The sequence below is a fragment of the Strigops habroptila genome, chromosome 5 (assembly GCF_004027225.2).
Source record: "Strigops habroptila isolate Jane chromosome 5, bStrHab1.2.pri, whole genome shotgun sequence".
NCBI classification, from domain to species: Eukaryota; Metazoa; Chordata; class Aves; order Psittaciformes; family Psittacidae; genus Strigops; species Strigops habroptila.
This window is the reverse complement of record NC_044281.2, coordinates 16,697,191-16,717,176: the sequence shown is the minus strand read 5'-3', so window position 1 is coordinate 16,717,176 and position 19,986 is coordinate 16,697,191. Positions and strand designations below refer to the sequence as shown.

Genomic DNA, 19,986 nt, shown 5'->3' with positions numbered 1-19,986 from the left:
AATCTGTAGTAAAAATAAATTGGGATCTTAAACAAAATAATTTTAATTGAATCTGGAAATTCAAAAATACTACTAAGCCTTTGGAGTCCTTGACTACATATGAGTCACTTCAAGCATGTCCTAGAATATTAACATATAGCTTAAGAATCTGATGTAGTTGACGCAGCTCTGAGGAAGGAATTTTAACTAGATGAGCTCCAGAAGTTCCGTCCAACCACAATGATTCTGTGATTTGAATTTGTAAGAATTTAAAAAAAAAAAAAAAAAAAAAAGAAGACTCATAGAAGCTACTGAAATTTCGAAGTAAAAAAGGTGTGATGGAAGAGACTGGCAGAGTGTCAGAGCAAGTAAAACAAAACTTGCCATTTTTGGTTGGCAACTAAAAAGGTTGTTGGAGGGTTTGAAAGAAGAGTTTTGAGTGAATGTAAAGAATGGGTGAGGCTAGTAGGGTTCTAAGGTGCAAATGAGCATGACCAACTCCAGGCAACGCATGCAGAAAAAGGTTCTGAAGACTTATATGAGGAAAGGAGAAAGACAAGAAAGTAGCTGGATGTAAAATGGGATATGTGTGTGCATTTATTGTTGATTTTGATGGGGTATTTGTTTTATTTTGGAGGTTTTTTTGTTTGTTTGCTTGTTTTAGGGATGGAGGTTTTTTGTTTGTTTTGGTCTTTGGTGGGTTTTTTTTTTTAGGAGAGGGAAGACTACGTCCCACATTGTGAAGGAACAGAGGCAAGAGAATAAATAGAAAAATAATGGGCAATAAAAGGAGTGAACACAGGGAAGTCAGGAATTGAGATAATATCATTTCACTGACGGAAGTGGAAAAATAAAAGGAACAGAAAATGCAAAATGTCTCAGTCAGTGACTGAGATGGGAAGGATATAAAGCTGAGTAAAAGAGAAGCTCACAATACATTTTGCATCTCCTCTGATCTGCTTGGCACAGACTACAGCAATTCAACCAGTGAAGCTTCCAATAATACAAAAGCTTCTAATATTACCTGTATTTTATCTGCATATATCTCAACTTGCTGAATCTGTATCTTAAGTACTTTCAGATTTCGAGCTTTTTCAGCTTTCTTCATATAGTTGAACTTCAAATTGTTAAATTTCTTTTTGAGATCCTTAAACGATTCTCTGAGCTGAAACACAATAAGTATATTTGTTAGTAAAAGAGAATCCAGCACACTTCTATTCAGGTTTTATTAACAGCTGTTTAGCAGACCACAATCTGAACACTGAAAATGTAGTAATGAAATTAATAATACTATGCCATCTCATAAAGCAGCCTCATTTCATTTCTCTAAGTATGGTAGCACAGAGATTCTGCCTAACAGATACCCAAAGAAAGCCTCATCTAATTAAAGCTAGATAGATTTGGTAGCACATGACAGTATTATTACCAGTTAGCACTGACTTGGTGCAGCAAGCTCAACATTAGGGACAATTATTTTTATAATAATATAAACTAAGATGAACTAGTAGCATCCTTGTCTTTCAAGACTTTTCAGAAGGGCTTATATCAGCTGAGATTACTACTATTAGTTATATTTAACTTGCTATAAAAGTATTTTGTTATTTAGATGGATTGTGCTACATTTTCTTTAATCTATGAAATATTTTTAAAATTCAGACTCATAGGAATGACACTGATGAAGCTCTAGGAAGCTACACTTTCCTTTACACATATATGGATCAGATGCATTGCCAATTTACCAGTATGAATTTAATACACTTCAAAAAGAAGAGTACTAGATGATCAACATAATTTTAAAAACAGTGCTTATTTACCAAGGGAACTAGTCATAATATAGAGGTTTGGGTTTTTTTTCAATGCTGTTTACCTGTTTGCTTTTATATCCTTTTACAAGATTGCCCTTAATAAACCATGTCATTCTTTGCATTATATAAATAAGCAGATCAAACATACTCAGCTAAATTATCTTTAAAGAACTAGGAATTAAGTATAATTTTTTTTTTTTTATATTTTCTCTCTAAAAGCTATGCAATTTTCAATTTTATTTACAACTGCAAAAAATCCTTTTAGATGTTATGGTTACTTTTGAACATCTTTAAGCATAGGATACAAGAAGTAGACAAGTAAAAACCCTGCCCAATATATGCTTCAGGTACCTTATAAAAGGCACTATTTTAATTATATTGCAATTCCATGGTCCCATTTTCAAATTGCTTATAGAAATAAATTATGTAAAATGGTATAATCTAAAGGAACTGATATAAAAGAAATGCAGCAGTTCTAATGCTTTAGGGTCTGTTCCTCCAGACACACAAATGAAAAGATTTTATTTGATTAGTATTAACAAGTTCAGGTCACATCCACAATTTGAGATTTAGTTTACATATTTGAGGCTCTTTTTTATATTAAAAAGCCCTACAGACTTCCCCCTGCCCTCCTTGTCCTCCCTGCCAGAGAATCCATGGAGTAATGAGTGCTCATTTTGGAGCTACCGTTATTGGAACAGCTAGCAATTAAACATTATTATTATTACATACTAATGTTAATCCATCAAGGGATATATTTTTCATTTTCATTTCATCTAGTGGGATGTTGCCACATTACTGCAGAATAGACAAATGGTGTTCACTCAGTGTAATAGAAAAGAAGGGAATTCTATCACTGGCACTGCGATCTCCAATTAGTTTAAGCTCTTTATCCCACCTAAGTACACAGAATAATGAAATCTATCTAAACCCCCTCTGTTACTAAAACCAACTCTGCAGAACAATGTTTTGTATTCAGAACACAAGAGCCTAATTGCTGGTTTAATTTTGATAAAAAGAAGCAATGAGCAATAGTTTATTTTAGCTTATTTCACTGGCTTATGTGCATACGTAGGTTAGTGATCATTTATAAGGCCAGAGGCTCTCCTCCTAGCAGTAATGAAATCAGATCGCCTTGTTTCAGATATGATGTCTCATGTGTCAAAGGTCTGCAGCTGCTGTCATCTCTCTTAGCCTCAGTGGAAAAACCAGATTCAGCTCAGACTTGTACATTACCCCCTCAGAGTGCATGTACACAACTCCTGTTATCATCAGCAATTGTACGAAGGATGATACAGGGCTGCCAATTTTTAGAAATTTAAACGTAACTCAGTTTCCCACTATTTTCCACAAAATTAAATGTGAAATACTAAAGGAACTAAAACCTCTAATACACTCCAGTGACTTCAGCCCACAAGTTTAGTGGAACTTTGTAACTTGTCCATTGTGTCATAGTCATAAATCAGGCAGCTGTTCCTAACTATAGTTGGCCTGTCATTGGTAGGGTATGATAGTAGAGAAGAGGGGTTTAGATGCCAATTGCTCCTATTTATCACACAACTACAAAATAAATGGAAAAAGCAAGTTATAAAGCTGCTTTAAACATCTAAATTTTTTTAACAGTAGAGTTCCAGTAAAACACTTTGAATTCCTGTGCAAGCCACTCTGGGAGGCACTTCAGTGTTGTTAGCCACTTACCTTTCTCTTTTTATTTATACACAAAACTTTCAGTAGCACTAATAATCAAAACAGTCTACAAAAGCAGGTTGTTGTAATAGGTTTTTATAGGTGGCAAATAGGTTTTTAAAGTGGCAAAGATTAAAGAACAGCCAGCCAGAAAGTGGGAAGAAAGAAAAGGCACTGTTCAAGTAATTAATGATTACTTTAATTCTGGGACTGCAATCAAAACAAATCACAAGGTGAGAAGTGTGCTAAGTATCAGTTCCTACTGATGACATGTGAATAGAGGTAGCTTATTACCCTTTTTGGTTAAAATCCACATTTTGAATCATACTTTTCCATAAATGTATAAACAATGACATGATGAAGAGGAAAGAAGTGAGATGACTGCAGAGAGCTGAGAACCTACTTCAGGATGCTACACTTCTATTGCAAGTTTTGTGCAGACATGCGTACGTGTTATTTATTTTCAAAGTGATCACCTAAAGAAAAGGCTTTTTTGTTGCAAAAGTTATCTTATGCGTCACTTATAATCCCATGAACAGATTTAGCGTAGTATAAAGCTATGGTTATCTGAGGCTTGACTCATGTCTGTCACAAATGGTTGCAGTGTAATGCAGTGGAGTTGCAGCTCTTTGGAGGCTGCTGCTTAAGCTAGTTATTAAAGCAGAAAGCCCAAACTGGCATATACAGATCCCAAAGGTCGTATGAGCTTTCCCTATAGTTTTCAAGGATGTGCAAGGCATAAATCCGTTTTTTACCTTCTGCTAATTTTCTTTAAATTAGAGAAGGCACAGAAAAGGCATGCATTTTACTCTTCTGCCCTCCAAGACTGTTTCAAAACTCATGTTACATAATCTTGGCTAAAAATTTATGTATACGTTTTCTTACTTCTTGTAGAAGCACTGATATGTTACAAACACAGGGAGCTAGCCAAGTCATTTAAGTATGATATTTTCAAACACCAGTCAGTCCTAACCAACAAAGCCCTTGCTTACATGCTTTATTTACATGTTTAAATCCACCACATTAAATGTAAATTAAAGTATTTACAGGAGAATCCCAAATATTTTCAGTCAGCTTTAATGTTTGCTTTGTACACTGGTAAATCACAACTAAATTGTCTGGTTGTCTGCTTATTATGTGACAGTTATGAACAGCTGCTTCTTGTTGCTGGCACATGAAATATTTATTTACTTAGACATAATAGATGGTAAAGAAATAGTTATTTCAGACAGGTCTGCTACATACTAGCAATACTCCAACTAATTTCTGATGTTAAAAATAACAAAATTTAAAATACTGAAGTGAATACTTGTAGCTTTAGCATTCTTGAAGCAGTTCAGGGTCTGGTTTCTTGATCCCTAAACAGAATTAGTTACAAATACTTAATGGGGGGAAAGAAAAAAAAAAAAACCAAAACAAAACAAACGAAACACCAAAAAAGAAGAAGAAAAATGGCAATGGATCAATGCATATACAGGTACATTAGTCAAGTATTTTTTTAGGAAATACCTTCTATGCTAAGAAAAAGGTATCCACACACCAAATTTGTATATTTCAGTTAGTAGACATTCAAGCTTCAATTAGGATTGGGGATGACAGGTTTTAACTTATGCAGGCAACATGGCTTTCCCAACTTACAATGATGGGGGGGGAAAAAAAAATCAGTAATTATCATTGTAATTTAAAATATTCTATGCAATTATTTTGCAGAGTCCGATAGCTATGAGAACCTAAAATGTTACATTTTGCAATATAGGACATGCGGTAAGTCATGTCACTACCACACTTGTCCTTTAAACTTGAGAGAGACAGAAGGTGGATACTTTTCACAGACACACAAAAATATGTTGTAAAAGAAAATAAAATCCAAACAACAATTTCCTCCTCAAAAATAGGAAGGATAGAAATCTCAGTCAGCTCTATACTTTGGTGATTTTGAGAAAATACAGTCTTTCTTTTTTTCAGGTGTGGATTTGCTTAGTGAAAGATAAAATAAAAATATATAAATTTCAGGTCCTGTGTTCTACTACCTATGTTCACACTATGGGGAACATTAGTGTGAAATCCTTCCAGGTAAGAATCCAGTTTCTGTATTTCAGGGATGCTCAGAAGTGCAATCTACAAAACATCAAGTGTAGAGGCCATCAGCCTCTTGTTTTAATGGATCACTCTGAGAAAATTAATTCTATGGAATATCTTTCCTAAATTATTTTTTTGCTGAGACTTCCCCAATTCAACCTGCTAAGTTGTGAATAAATTTGTATTTGGCTTACTAAGATGCTATATTAATAACCATATTAACTAATTAATTTTTTTTAACCTGAATTCCATAATACTAAATTCTAATATCTTGTGCCAAGGAACATTTCCTTTCGTTCTAGCAGTTTTTAAAGTATCATTTCTTGGGTTTCTGAAGAAATGTTACATGCTAAATTATTCTGAACATTTCATTAAAAGACTAAAAGTTCTAATAGCCTTACAACTGCAATATATGTAAATTCTAGTTTTGTTTAAAACTTTAGCTTCATAAGAAAGAAATCTGAAGAGTCGTGTATTTCAGATGAAACTTTCAGAGCTGAAAGTCAAAGAAAATACAGCTGTTCTGTTTCTCATGATACACTGGAAACATTTTATTGCCCACCCAACAACTTGATATAATCCTGAACTGCAGAGGTATGGACCATAGATTATTATTGCTTCTGTGTGTATCCAAGGTTGCTGGCAAGATGAAAATCAACATTTCTGTATATATATATGAAACATCTAGGGGAATGATAAACACCAACAAGTATTACAGAACACAACAGCCCTTTTAACATTCATTTAATGTGGTGGAATTCATCTCATTTACCTCATTTATCTCCTCTTGAGTGGTGCAGTGCTGGAAATGCTGTGACAGCTCTTCCTCATACTTAGCAGCTTTGGTGCTCCAATCAATGCTATCACACTCAAATCTAGCAAGTTCTTGCTTCAGATTCTTTACAGAAACATTCAAGCAATTCTATACAGGGAACAGACAAAAAAACTTATGAAACTCAGGAAATGCATTGATTTAACCAATTTAAAATAAAATAATTTTGAAGCAGTATATCTCTCAGTGATATCAGTCATAAAGGGCTAAACCATTAAACCTCCACTGTAGGGAGAGCAATTACATGGCAGTTTAAATCACTAGTAATATGATGAGTAGTTTTGGGTCCAAGTCACAACTCACATACAGTGTTATCTCTGAGCAAAGAGGAAGTGGCCTACTCTAGTCCTTTAGCACCTGGAGATTAGCTCCTTGCTACTGTTAATCAGTTTCTGGAGTCTGAAGAGCACACTGCCAATGTGGATAATCTAGGCAGGTCATATGGGAATATCTTGTTTTCTCCCTAGTAAATGACAATCTTGCCCTGAATAACTAACTCCTTTCTAAAGCAATACACATCTTGCCATGCAAATCAGTCTTGAATCCATTACTAGGTGGATTGCATTTCTGTTTTGTTCTTTTGTTATTCTTTCTTTATAGGAGAATATATATGCAAAGCAACCTTTATAAAGTAGCAGGAGTCTAATATATAGATGTGGCATTGAAGAAATCACCAAGAGGGTCTTGAACTGCACAAAGAATACTAGAGAACAGAAAGTCATGCTTTTTTGCTTCTGAATGATGATATTTTCAGATTAATTTCCTCCCTATATCAAATCTATTTCAACTTTCCAGGATAAAATATGTTTACAGACCATTAAAAAGTTAAAGCAAGATTTCAAATAAATTAATTTTTCTTTTGGCAAAAGCAATTTGTAATGTGAGTAACTACTGAAGAATAAGTGTCATCATTCGTGGATGTTTCATTTAATGACTGTATATCTGCAAACTCTAACAGCAGAAATCCAAAAATACAACTGTTTCACATTTTATGTTTTGTACTTTTTAAAAGGCATCTTGAACCTCTGTATTTATTTTTCTCACAGTTTTAATACATTTTGTACATCTAAAATTCATCCAGATAGCTCCAATATTCTTTTTTCATATTTATCCTTGATTTCATAAATCATTCTAATTATACTCACAGGTTGCTGCATTGCAGACAGGATATCCACTCCCTGGGTAATAAGTAGTTTGTATAGCTGTCTGATATGCGCATGTTTTTCCTGAGCATTCACAAGGCAGGCTTTAGCATGATGCACATTTTCAGGGGCCTCACATGTTTCAGGAATATCCAGTTCTCCTGATTTTGATAGGCATTCCAGCTGGAATATGTTAAAATTAAAACTAGTGTGTGTTTAAAATAATGTGAAATGAAGCTTACAATTCCTTCCTTACCTATAATATGTTACCCTAAATTTGTTGACATGGGTTTAAGTAATTAAATTTGGGTTCATATCTGAGTTTTAAATTCTCTGAATTTCATGCAATTTTAGATCCAAAATTTTAATTCTGATCACCATGCAGGTTAATGCTGTTTGCTTGGGGAAAAAAACAAGAAAAGATTACAGGCACCAAAACCAAGAAGAGTTTAGCTGTAATAAGAAGAAAATGTATTTTAAAAGATTATACTCACTTCTTTTGCAATGTGATGGAATTTGACTGTCTTGTTGAAAATCTGTTCATATTCTGTCATTGTGTCCTTTAGAGTTTGATGGAAATGAATAAGTTCACTTATTCTCTCAGAATTCTCTTTCACAGGAAATCCTTTCTGACTTGGCAATTCTAATAATTTTATCAGGTACTCAAGCTCAGCATTCAGTTGCTAGCAAAAAAAAAAAAAAAAAAAAAAAACCCAAAAAAACCCCACAAGTTACATTACACAAATATATTTGCAAGTTTTACCTTACAATTTGATGAAATAACAACCTAACAGCAGTAAATTGCCCTGGGGAAAAATCAGTGCCATGCTCTTTAAAACACTCTCTACACACTTTACTTGTTGCTAGGCACGAATCTCAGCTAGCTGTCACCCAGAAACAACCTTGGATCAAAACAAGTCAAACTGATGTGTAGGGGAATGGCAGACTGAATTGCTGAAACTCAGAGGTGTTACAAAGATCAGTATGACATACCTCAGCCTCTGACCAGCTCTAACTCAAAAGTATGAAGCCGGTACTCTCCGTTGTACTTCTACTACCCCGAAGCTTGTGTGTCACTTTAACACGCAGCTAACACTGTACAAGACGTTCTCTGGACACTAAAGGTAAAATGTTTTTCTTTCTTACCTTATAAACATATACAAACCCTTCCTCCTGGAAAAGTAATGTAAAACATTAAACATCAAAGCCCCAGGCACTCTATCTGGGGTCAGCGTGAATCTTTACCGTGCCAAAAAGAGATTTTGATCTACCATGCACTTCACTAGCTTAGTTTTTCACCTGATACTGTGGTTTCATTTGGTGAAGCTTTTTTTGTAGTTCCAAAACAATAAAAGGATCACTTCCAAGGTCAACTGTTGCTGCAAGCTGAAGTGCCTCTTGAAGAATCTCTAATCCATGGGTAGTCTAAAATATAATCAAACAGTTCAGTGTTTCTATCTGTAGTAAATAATAATAAAAAAAATATTCAAATTCAAATCTAAATTTGTAACAAGAACAAGAAATTTGTAACCAGACATCCAAATGCTGTAAGTAAAAACTCTCTGTCTCAAACCTTCTGACTGACAAGGGTTATAGGAAATCTTTAAGACAGTGTGCAAAAATGATTCAGACACCAAGATCAGAGGACCCATACACATGTATTTTCAGTGATAAAAGATGTCATAGTTTAGTGATTAGTTGCACTAGACAAACAGCAGCTACAAACATCTGGTCCTGCTGCTAGCCTAGCTAGTGTTGCTCTTCAGGAACACTGCACACCATCCCTGTACCAAGGAGATTTCAATCTTCTTTTGTTATGAACGTGGTTGGATTTGAGTTTAGTAACTATTAGGAGAACCACAAAACTGTGCTTTTTAAACACAAAACAAACCCTCACAAAGCTAAAAAAACTAAAGCACTGCTGGTGTAGTATGTGGATTTGATTAAAATTTCAGATTTGAAGTGGGGAGTTGGACTTAAGCTTGTATGCATCTTACTGATCATCTCTCTTTCTTACATGATACATATAATAATTGATGAGACAGCCACAGACAAACTAATAACAATGTAGAAATGTTTGCCACAGTTGCTTTCTTCCTAGTCAATTTACTTACAATTTTTAGTTGCTCTTTAAATATCTGGTACTGTTGCTTGACAGGTTTTACTTGAGTAATTTTAAAATTCCAGATTGCCCACAGATCGGTCAGCTCTTTCTTTTCTTTACTCAGATTAACAATGACATCTTCTGTTACTCGTATAGATTTTTCTATTTTTAATATTAAGCTCTTATTTACCTGGCAAATAAACAGACACATTTTTTACAAAATGCAAATTAAAACCTCATAATATTAAAGTCTCAACAAAGCTTAATAAAAAACTATTCTAGAGTAGCTTCTTTGAAAATTTCTGGTACTCTAGGTGTCTTTAAAAACACTTTTCTCTTAGAAATAGGCACAGATCAACAGAATTTCTATACTGAGGACATGGCTAATGTTAAGGTTTAAAACACAGAACAGGTAAGTAATGACTGAATTATTGCCATCTGAAGATTCCAACTCTCATACAAAATGATTTCTGAATAGGCAGAACTACCCAAAATGGCCTTTTGGGCCATCACAACTGGAAAGTGAAGTGGATGAAGACCACTCTTTTGTGCCGATAGCCAAAGCAGCACTGAAGCATGGGAGGAATAAAGTGTTTAGCATTCAAACATTTGTTTTTTCCTTTTTTAACAGAGCCCATATCAGAAATACCAGAAAACTAGGTAATGATGTTTCTGCTTTTCCCATTTCAGAATTTTTCCTTTAAGAAAAGTGTTCACAAATTACTTGTATGATCCATATCTTCCAGATACTTAAAAGCTACAATCTGAGAATATCATGGGAACAGAGTAGCAGAAAATATGATGGCAGCACAGTTCTTTAGAGATAATGTCTGAAGATATGTTAAGACCTTAAGTGGCTGCGGTGCAACCTCATATTCACACATATTCAGCTTGCTTTTACACTGAGTATCTTATCTGTGCCTGGCTGCATCCAGCTGTGACAGCACACACTTTAGCTCACACTAGCTGCCTGGCATTTTGCCTCCTTAAGTAGGTTTTCCAGCTCATCTTGCATGCTGCTGTACGTTACCAACACCATCTCCCCCTCCTCACTCTAATGTAACTGCTCCCAAGTCTATCCTATAAAAACAGAAAGAACAGCTGGGTATCCAGGCTGTCCACATTAACTGGGATCACTTTAGGAGGAGTGACTTAGGGAATGACTGCAAATCTCAAATGATCGTCTTATGAAGGAGTGCTGGAAAATTAGATAGTGATGCCCTAGGCAGTACAGCTGAACCCAAGACAGAATGTAAAGACACCAAGAAAGATTATCTGTAAGGAAGTAGCTCTAGCACCCATTTCTTTAGAAGAACTTCATACACTCAATTAGTAAAGACTGCCTGTTAGGGGAAGTAAAATAAATTTAATATGTACTTGCATATATGCTGCTTTCCAACATGAACAAAACATATGTGCATGTATTATATTTGTAAGCATGTACTGGATCATTTATTAAGGGCTCTGTCATTGCTAATCACAAAACTTTTTATATTACTTATAATGTCATTAGCACTCAAATAATATTTCCATATTTTAAATGTGTATAGCAGCATTAGTCCCTTTAAAACTAGATACTGGAGAAATCACAATCCATCAGTCACAGAACCAGCATTAGACCTCGTCACAGGCAAACATCAAATATTCAATACAGTTTATCATATTATACTCACCATATTTATTAAATTAAGAAAATTGCAACCCATATTTTGGATGGAAAAAATCTTTTTTATAGCCTTTTGCCACTGACTGTTAGCTGACTCCATTGCAATTTTATTTTCAGCCTCCTTGTTTGTTTGTGGTGGTTCTGATTTATAGAATTCCTTCAGAGTTTTAATATCATCATTCACCTACAGAAAAACATAGAATAATAATAAATTGAGCTGCTATAATCAGAAGATATATAGGCATAATAAAACTGATTAAAAGCCTCTCAAATTTTTTCAAGATTTTAAGATCTATTATTAATAGACATTATTAATAGATATTATTAATATCTATTATTAATAAACAGGTGCAAACAGACAGGTGGCAGCAATTTGTTCCATTTCTGTCACATATCATTGCATCGATATTATAAACCAGTATATACATATTTAATTTTAAACCCCTTCAGAGGAATAGGTACTTCATTGGAAGTAGTGCAAGACAGCAATAAAAATCTATATCAACATATGATAAATATCTATAGCAACACATGATGTGAAATATTTTTAAAACTATATTAAGCAAAATCAATACATTTAGGTCAGAGTACATACACATAAGAATTTTTATTATGTATATAATGAGAGAGAACATGTGTGCAGGAGAAAGTGAAAAATTCAATTATAATACTTTCTACAATGGCGATTTAAATCAGTAGAAAATCTGCACATAGACTAGTCATTATGTTGATGCAAGTTCAATGATCAGGGCTGCTTGCCCTGATGGAGCTGATCTCCTTTAAAGCAGAAAGGAGCTTATAAAGACTTGCAGTGCTTCCATGGCACATCATCTACTGGATTTGCCTTACCTAGCTAAAAGCACATTTTCAGTTGTAGTATTTTCACAGTCTAGTCAGAGAATAAGTAAGTAATCTGTACCTCCATAGTTGACTTTAGAAAGGCCACATAAGTTTCTAGAATTTCTAGTCTTGAACTGATATTTTTTTCAATTTTTTTCAGTTCTTCACTTAGAAAGTCAGTTCTGCTAGAAAAAGCTGCCACCTGCTCAGGTTCAAACTCTTCCATATCTTCAATGATTCTCTCAGCTGCTTCCAGTTCATGTGATGTTTCCTTTGAGGGTACAAACATAGAACAATAGGTATAATGACTGAAAAGGACTTGTGAATATTGATACCACATTGTTAATTTTCACTAGTATTCTTTTCTTATAAATAATTCAATTCAATATTATATGCTTAAAATAACCATTTCTTTCATAAAAACTTTGGATGTAGTTATTAAAATAGCTATTTTGAATGAAACAAAAAAAAGTAGGAGTCTCAGTATTCAGATTAAGTAAAACTCTTCTCACAGTTACACAGAAGCATTCTATATGGAAATATAAACAGCCAGAACTGATACTATTCCTTCAATGAATAGCACAGCCCAATTTTCTGATATTATTCTCTTAAGTTCAAATCCACCTTAAATGCTTGTCTGATACTCAATTCTCATCGAAAAACTCAGTGTCCACTCTAGAGTGAGACCCAGAAGCACTTGGTCACCATAAGGATACTGCTGTAATTGTTTTTAAGGCCTGTTCTTGTAGCACTTTGCCTTATGAATCATAGTTCCACCCATGCCTTCATTCTTCAATCAAGAATTGCTTCCTAATGCCAGACTAGTCCCTACCCATCAAGCTGCCTATTCCAGCCCAAACCAATGTACTTGCATGCAGAAAGTCTGCAAAAATAAAACTGAGACCAAATACTGGCTCATATCTGTTACTGCACCATCTATTACAGAAGAAAGTATGTTGTCTGAGCAAGAGCTGAGTTACTAACATTTTCCATGATTTGGCTGGGATTCTGATTTTCAGGTTCACTGTCTTAACTCATAGCTTCATATATCTATATCTATGAGCTTATCTACTTTTATATTTAACTCAATACCACTTAACATCTATCTCAGACATTCAGCCTAGAGTGCAAACTCTAGCATACCACAATCCACACAAAGAATAGGTAGGAGAGGTTATTATTGTCAAGGTAGATTGTACACTTCAACCAAAAAAAAAAAAAAAAAAAAAACACAAAAGGAAGAAAAGTAACACCCTGGCATGCAAAAACTTGGCAGAAAACCACAAAAAACTGTTACAGAGTTATTTGCACCCTGTATAGAACCAGGTCTTGGGTTTCATAAACTGGTCCCTGAAACAAAAAAGAACTCCATATGAGTAATTGAGTTTTAAGAACTCCTAAAACATAGGATAGGCATGTGTGTCAAGACTATGGAGAGGATTCAGCTGGTTTTAAGCTACTTTCAGATACCACAGTAATGATACCAGAGTTGGAAAGGCCCTGGATGTGACTTAAATATAGTCTCAGCTGTGTTAGAGAGCTGAGTGCTGCAGTGCTCTCACACCATGGCTGCATTCCCAACATGACCAATAGGTATCTGATGGCCACTTTACAGCCCCCTTCAAAGTTTCTTCATGTGAACTACTTTTTTCCTTTTTGCTGATTCATCCTTTTTATTTGCCATAGTAAGCTAAAAGAAGAGTTTTCTGTGCCTCTTACTGTCTAGATAATTTTTAGATTTGGTGCCTCACATAGAGTAGAAATCCATATTTGGAGTCTTCCTATCAAGGGCTGATCTTGAGGTAGCAACAAATAACACTATGATAGAGAAAAGGGGATAACCAATGATATCAGAAGTACTGACTTGTACAGTTACCTGTGCTTTTGTTCATTAACTACAGTTTAAAACTAAACTAGAGACCTATTACCTTTCCAAGAATACACTAGAAACTCTTAGCCTCTCACCTTATTTAGAACTACAAAAGACATTTGTTTCTTTCTAATAGTACTTAACATTATTGAAGTTTCTGTTTTCTTATTTTTTATTTTACCTTTATTTGTTCAGCCAGTTCAAGGTGCTTCTTCAAAACTCTTTCTGATTCAGACAAATATGAGCCAATCTCCATACCAACTGCAAGCATTGGGGTGATTTTTTTAATCGACTGTGATACCTTTATTTGAAAGCATTATTTATATAGTTAATTTATACAAGTAGAGAGTATAACAACAGTATAAAACATACCTTTGTAGAGAAAAAAGTGAAGTAACATTTGTCTGTTGGTGTTTAGATTATGTACTTTGTAATTCAGGAATGAAAATACAAAGGAAGAAAATTCTAACAGGTATGGTAGAATTTAGGAAAAAAACCCCTCCTGTTTGCTCTCATTTAGTTGACTGTGCTTTCCTTTATCCAAATTATCCTAGGCTTATTATTTCAGTAAGGCACAACTGTATTATAATCTAGATATTACAACCTTGGCAGAAATATTTGTATTATGCTCTGTCTTTTTGTTTGGGTTTTTGTTTGTTTGTGTGGGGCTTTTTTGTTGTTTGTTTTTATCAGAAAGAACATTTAAAGGTTCTCTGCCAAGCTAAGAGACCAATTTTTATGACGATACATGTACACAACTCCATTTCATTGTCACCATAAAATGTTTTATATGCATGATTATAACAAATCAGCTTACGAAGAGCACAGGCAGACATAGTACGCATAGTTATTATCAGACATGTGAATACGCATGTAACATATATTCTAAGAAGTGGCTGCTGGTTGAGGTTCAAATTTTATTAAATGAAGCTCAGGGGCAGTTGAATTTAAGACCAAAATCTTTGGCATACTTTGCATTAGCAGAAAATTGGAAAAAAAAAAAAAAGGTTGTTTTGCTTGGTAGGAATATAACAATAAGCACTGTTCAGTGTAATGAAACATCACGCATTATGACTCAAATCTTCAAAGTCTTCTCTAATGCAAGACTGGGAAGAAATTGATTAGAACAAACTGCAGAATGAAACCATAAGTCAAAATTTTGAGTGTTATAAAATATCTGATTGCAGACTTAATTATTCAGTCATGAAATTTTATTTACTATTTTGGTCTATGCTCTGGGATTTTCTTCATATGAATCTTGTTAGAAGATTATAGCTTTTAATTGGAATTTACACATGGAAACTTATTTAATGATGAGTCATTAAAAAGGTCTGCACTACTACAGAACATTCAACAGCTTACAGAAAGTTGTGATGTCTTTGATGCATCAGTATCTTAATGAATAAAGGGAATTTTTACAGTGAATAGAATCTACTCTCCTTCAACCTTACTGAAAATTTGCTGTGGTTCACAGCCACCATGCTTATTAACCCTCAATTTTGCCATACTTTTTATCTACAACCAAATGAAATAGAAGTCATAGAAACAATATAGGAAATCTGCATGCAGGTCACTAGCCTGATTGCCCACTCCTTTTCCAAAATTAAAAATTATAATAGCTCATTATCTAAGCAAATCCATGTTTTATTGAAGATCACTGGTAAAGTATTCTCACAGACACAGCTGTATTTTTCAGAGCAGCTTTAGGTTTGTTTGTGCTGATAACAGCATTCAGAATTCTAACTACCAGTGTGGGCTCTCTAACAAACTACTATGTTATCTGTAATTATTTGAGTTAACTTTAATATTCACATAGCTAAATTACAGACATGCAATGTATTGTTCATAAATACTTTAAGAAGATGACATGTTATGATGTACCTTATTTAGATAATCTTCAAGTGAGGCAATCCATTGTTGTTTCTTCAAAGTAAGTTCTTTGTAATCTGGACCCTGCCTGATTAATTGATCTACTTTTTCTTGAACATATTCCATCATTCTCTGAATTCCTGTCACCCAAGAGCTAAAATGGAAAGCCAGAACTGTTGTTATTTCTCATTTTTGCTCAACAATCAGGATGATGATTAAGAACACCACCTTTCCTGTTGACTTGTGTGACAAATAACATGAATTTTAAACCACAAGTCTTAAAAGAAAAATAGCCGAAATATTAAAATTAATTCAAAGAAAACTGATAATGAGTAGAACACATGAATGATATTTCCAAGCAAGTAATTTATCACCAATGCACACATTAGATTCATGTGCCAGATATCCTGATTCACTGATAAATACCTCATTTAATAAATAATTCTGACTTCAGTTAAAGTATTTAAAGACTAAAACCACAAATGTAACAGCCTAAAAAGAGAGAAAATATATAGCATATCACTTCTACTTTAAAAAGAATGCTTTCTTTGGACTTTCAGATATTGCAGTGTTTTTACAGTAGCTGAGAAAAAGAATGTCTATACGTTCTAAGTCAACATTTCCTTAAAGATGCTGTTTTAACAGGGGAAAAGACAATATAAATTTACAAAACAAGGGTTTGTCTTATAACTTAAAACTTTTAATATCAGGGAAGCAATTCACAATCTGAACACTTGAGGCAGTCCTCTTCAAATTGTAAAGAGGTTACAGAATTCGGATCTGAAGTTCTGACATATAAAAAAAAAAAAAAAAAGGGAACACCAAAAGAAATCCACATATCAATTGATTTACTACTGAAATGTAGTAATTGTAAGAATTTTTGTAAGACAACCATATTCAAAATAAGTTTTTCATTACTTCAGATTCATCAGAAACTTATGTTAGTACAGGTACTTATTCAAGGTTTCCTCCTTTGTCCTGTGAAAATAAAGGAAATTTTCTCCTCGCTTCAGACCAGGCTTAGAGTTATACTCTGCAACTTCAAAGAAAAACTTTATTCTACATTACTAACAGGAATTATGGCATTAGTAGGCAGTTCTGTTTGAATTTGATTAAAGAATTGGTCACAAACAGAAATTCCAAATTTTAAGGCCTTTCAAGTCCTTTTCAGGAAGTAAGTGGTTTCAAATTTTGCAAATTACTCTTTCAAAAACTAGCAACCTCTTAGTTTGTGCTTTATCTTTAAACTCTAAAAATGTCAGTCCTCTATTTCAGTACTCCTTAAAAATATGTATGTTTAAAAACATCTACTAGCACCAATCCTTTTAAAAAAGCAATAAGAGAACAAGATTTATAGGTTTTGAGAATGACAATTTAGATCTCAATAAAATCTTTGAAAGTATCACTGGTTCATTATGAGTTAACACAATAAATTTGTAACAGAAGTAAAATACAGACAGTTCTTACAATCACAGACAAGCTAATGGGCTGGCAAAGTAACAAGGGTTCTCTTAATGGACAAAACCTACTGATAGCAGAATTTTTTTTAGAATTAATGCACACAAATTTTTGCTCCTCCTGTTTTTCCAGATGGTTTTAATTTAAAAATGAGTGCTCAAAACCCAGACTTTTTCAATATTTTCATTTTGAAACATTTTAGGATTACGAGAAAGAACTGCCTTCTGTCACTTCTCCATATTCCTCTTCCAGTGTGAGTGTTTTCATTTATTTGGACTATCTTTTTGTATAAGGCTGCAACATGTCTCAAGAGGATTTGAAAGTAGGACAGAATTATCATATTTCTCTGGTTTTACTGTGAGTTGAATTTGCAATTATGCCACTGAAGTCAGTGTGATTAGCCTTAAACATAGTCCTCCCTCGGTTTGAGGGTATCAGCGTTAGATTTGTAAATCATAAACTACTACAGTCTTATCATATGCATACAAACTGTCTGGCTTATTTTTCAGTACCAATGAATTGTGAAATAAGGGGAAGAAAATATTAATTGGGATTTAGTCTTGATAGGAGTTCTGTTTTCTGTCCAAATCTTCCTCCCTTGACCCTCAAGCTGTTCATACAAATCTTGTTGTCCCATGTGGGTTAATTGCTGGGCTAAATACTGGCCAGCATTTAAGGATAACACAGTGGTTTATACATGACAGAGAGGCATCTCTTTTTCCTCTTTCAAAGCATGAACATTTCTGGTGGAAATTAATATTCTGGTATATAACATTTTACTACATTTGCTGACAGAGCTCACTGTGTCACCATTACTTAATTTATAAACTGGCTGGGAGCATTGCTGGTATCTCCTAAAGCCATGGGTTGGGGAAAAAAAAAAAACCAAACAAAAAACCAAAAAAACAAACCAAAAAACCCAAAAAAACCCAACAAACTAGACTTGTCATGGTATACAAAAAGTAGAACATGAGTCAGGATCCTCACACATTTATAGTGAGATTGCCTATTGATATTGTTTTAAGTTTCACCCTCCTTCTTTAAATCACTGCTGCTTTAGTAGAAAGAAAATTAATGAATTGTTATTTTATGGATTCATTCTATCAAGGTCTTCAGCATTCCTAACATTAATCAATACTGTTCAGACTTAATTTGAAACATAGCATTTGCTTCTATTGAGGTAACGTCTAGCAGAACATCAAGTCCCAGAGAAAAGAAGAATGTGTTCAGGAATTACGGCAGGTTTAGGAATCACTGAAGAAAATCCCTTTTTTTCCCCATTTAATTAAAATATAAGGAGATGCTGAAGCAATAACAATAGCTGTAAAGCCAACTGTAAAGCACGTGTTCCCAAAACAACTGTTTCAATTTTCTATTTTGTCCCTTTGCTAGGTTCAAGCCAATTACATCTGGGTTGACAGGTAAAAGAAGTTTAGATAAAATTTTTTGCAAGGTCATGAGATTAAATGAAAATTTTATCTAGACTTTCACTTGCTGTGTTGAAGCAAAGGTATTCGAAGTCAGGAATAATTAAGGACATGAGCATATAATGGGAAGGTAGAGCTAAGCTGAACACTAGCCAACCATCAGCCATATTCATCTGCTCTGAAATAGAACTCAGTAGTATGAGTGGTATTCATTTTTATTGCACTAGAATCCTACTAAGACCTGAAAAGCAGGAGATAATAAGCCTCAAGGACTAGAATTCTAAACTAATTCATGCTTTAAATTAGTGCAAAAATCATATCTGTGGAGTACATTATCACTGTGATTAACAAAAGCTTTGGAAAAAAAAAGTTATTTCATTCATGAATTAAAACTACTAAGAACTGGAAAAACCTCCATACTTTCTGCACTTGGCTTAACACCTGTTTTTTTTGTCTTGCAAAAATCACACTATAATTGCTAGAATGATGACTTTCAAAAAGGTCAGAAAGGATTACATTGGGCAGCATGGAGTTTTCATAGCCACTGATATCTTAATTTTCATTTACATACTTTTCAAAAATATTAACTAAACGATGCGTTTCTGTACACTGCCCTAATACACCATCCCACTCTTACAAGTACCATGTAGTCTTTCTAAAGATTTTCTGTTAAAGAGATTGGTTTATATAAATACCAACAAATAAGTACATCAGAAACTTTGTGTTTCAGGTCATGTAAATGCACACCTACTTAGTTTACTACACTGGCTCTTAGTTGCAGTGATTCTAACTTAGGTGCAGTGATTCTGATTCTAACTAGTTGAATTAGAAAGCAACAGGTAGATACAGAGAAATACAGGAGATAAGCAAAAATAGAGGAAATACCTGTGAGAATCTGCTTTATTAAGTAAAGTTTTTCCTTTCTGCAAGGCAGTCACTATGCAACCTTTAATTGCTTCTTGTAGTTCTTCATACTGCATTGTCAAGATAGGCAAATGTAAGCCTTCTGAATTAAATATTTTACAATAATTCTCAATACCTTCGAGACCATCAAGTACCTGCAAAAACAAACAAAAAGCATATGTGGTAAATATATCTACTTAAATTGTGCATGTATATTTAATTTAATTTAGGGCTTGGTATTGACTTTGCAGGTTACACAACATGGGTATAATTCAACAAAAGTTAATATAAGCATGGGCATGCAAAATGATGATGACTTTTTGAAT

The 19,986-nt window shown here is 34.0% G+C and overlaps 1 protein-coding gene across 10 annotated transcripts in view; it reads right to left on the bottom strand.

The window, feature by feature from the left end:
• Window positions 1–19,986, bottom strand: part of CCDC141 (coiled-coil domain containing 141) — a 96,526-nt gene that overhangs the window by 24,256 nt on the left and 52,284 nt on the right. For 9 of the 10 annotated variants that reach the window (XM_030486682.1, XM_030486674.1, XM_030486676.1 and 6 more), the window contains exons 9-19: window positions 19,643–19,815; window positions 15,885–16,026; window positions 14,185–14,304; window positions 12,213–12,404; window positions 11,301–11,477; window positions 9,638–9,817; window positions 8,823–8,948; window positions 8,018–8,206; window positions 7,527–7,706; window positions 6,322–6,471; window positions 1,004–1,144 (exon numbers count right to left, since the gene is read on the bottom strand). In XM_030486682.1, the coding sequence (XP_030342542.1) occupies window positions 1,004–1,144; window positions 6,322–6,471; window positions 7,527–7,706; window positions 8,018–8,206; window positions 8,823–8,948; window positions 9,638–9,817; window positions 11,301–11,477; window positions 12,213–12,404; window positions 14,185–14,304; window positions 15,885–16,026; window positions 19,643–19,815 (1,770 nt within the window). The remainder of the gene's footprint in view (window positions 1–1,003; window positions 1,145–6,321; window positions 6,472–7,526; window positions 7,707–8,017; window positions 8,207–8,822; window positions 8,949–9,637; window positions 9,818–11,300; window positions 11,478–12,212; window positions 12,405–14,184; window positions 14,305–15,884; window positions 16,027–19,642; window positions 19,816–19,986) is intronic. The other variant, XM_030486680.1, reaches the window with a different exon arrangement.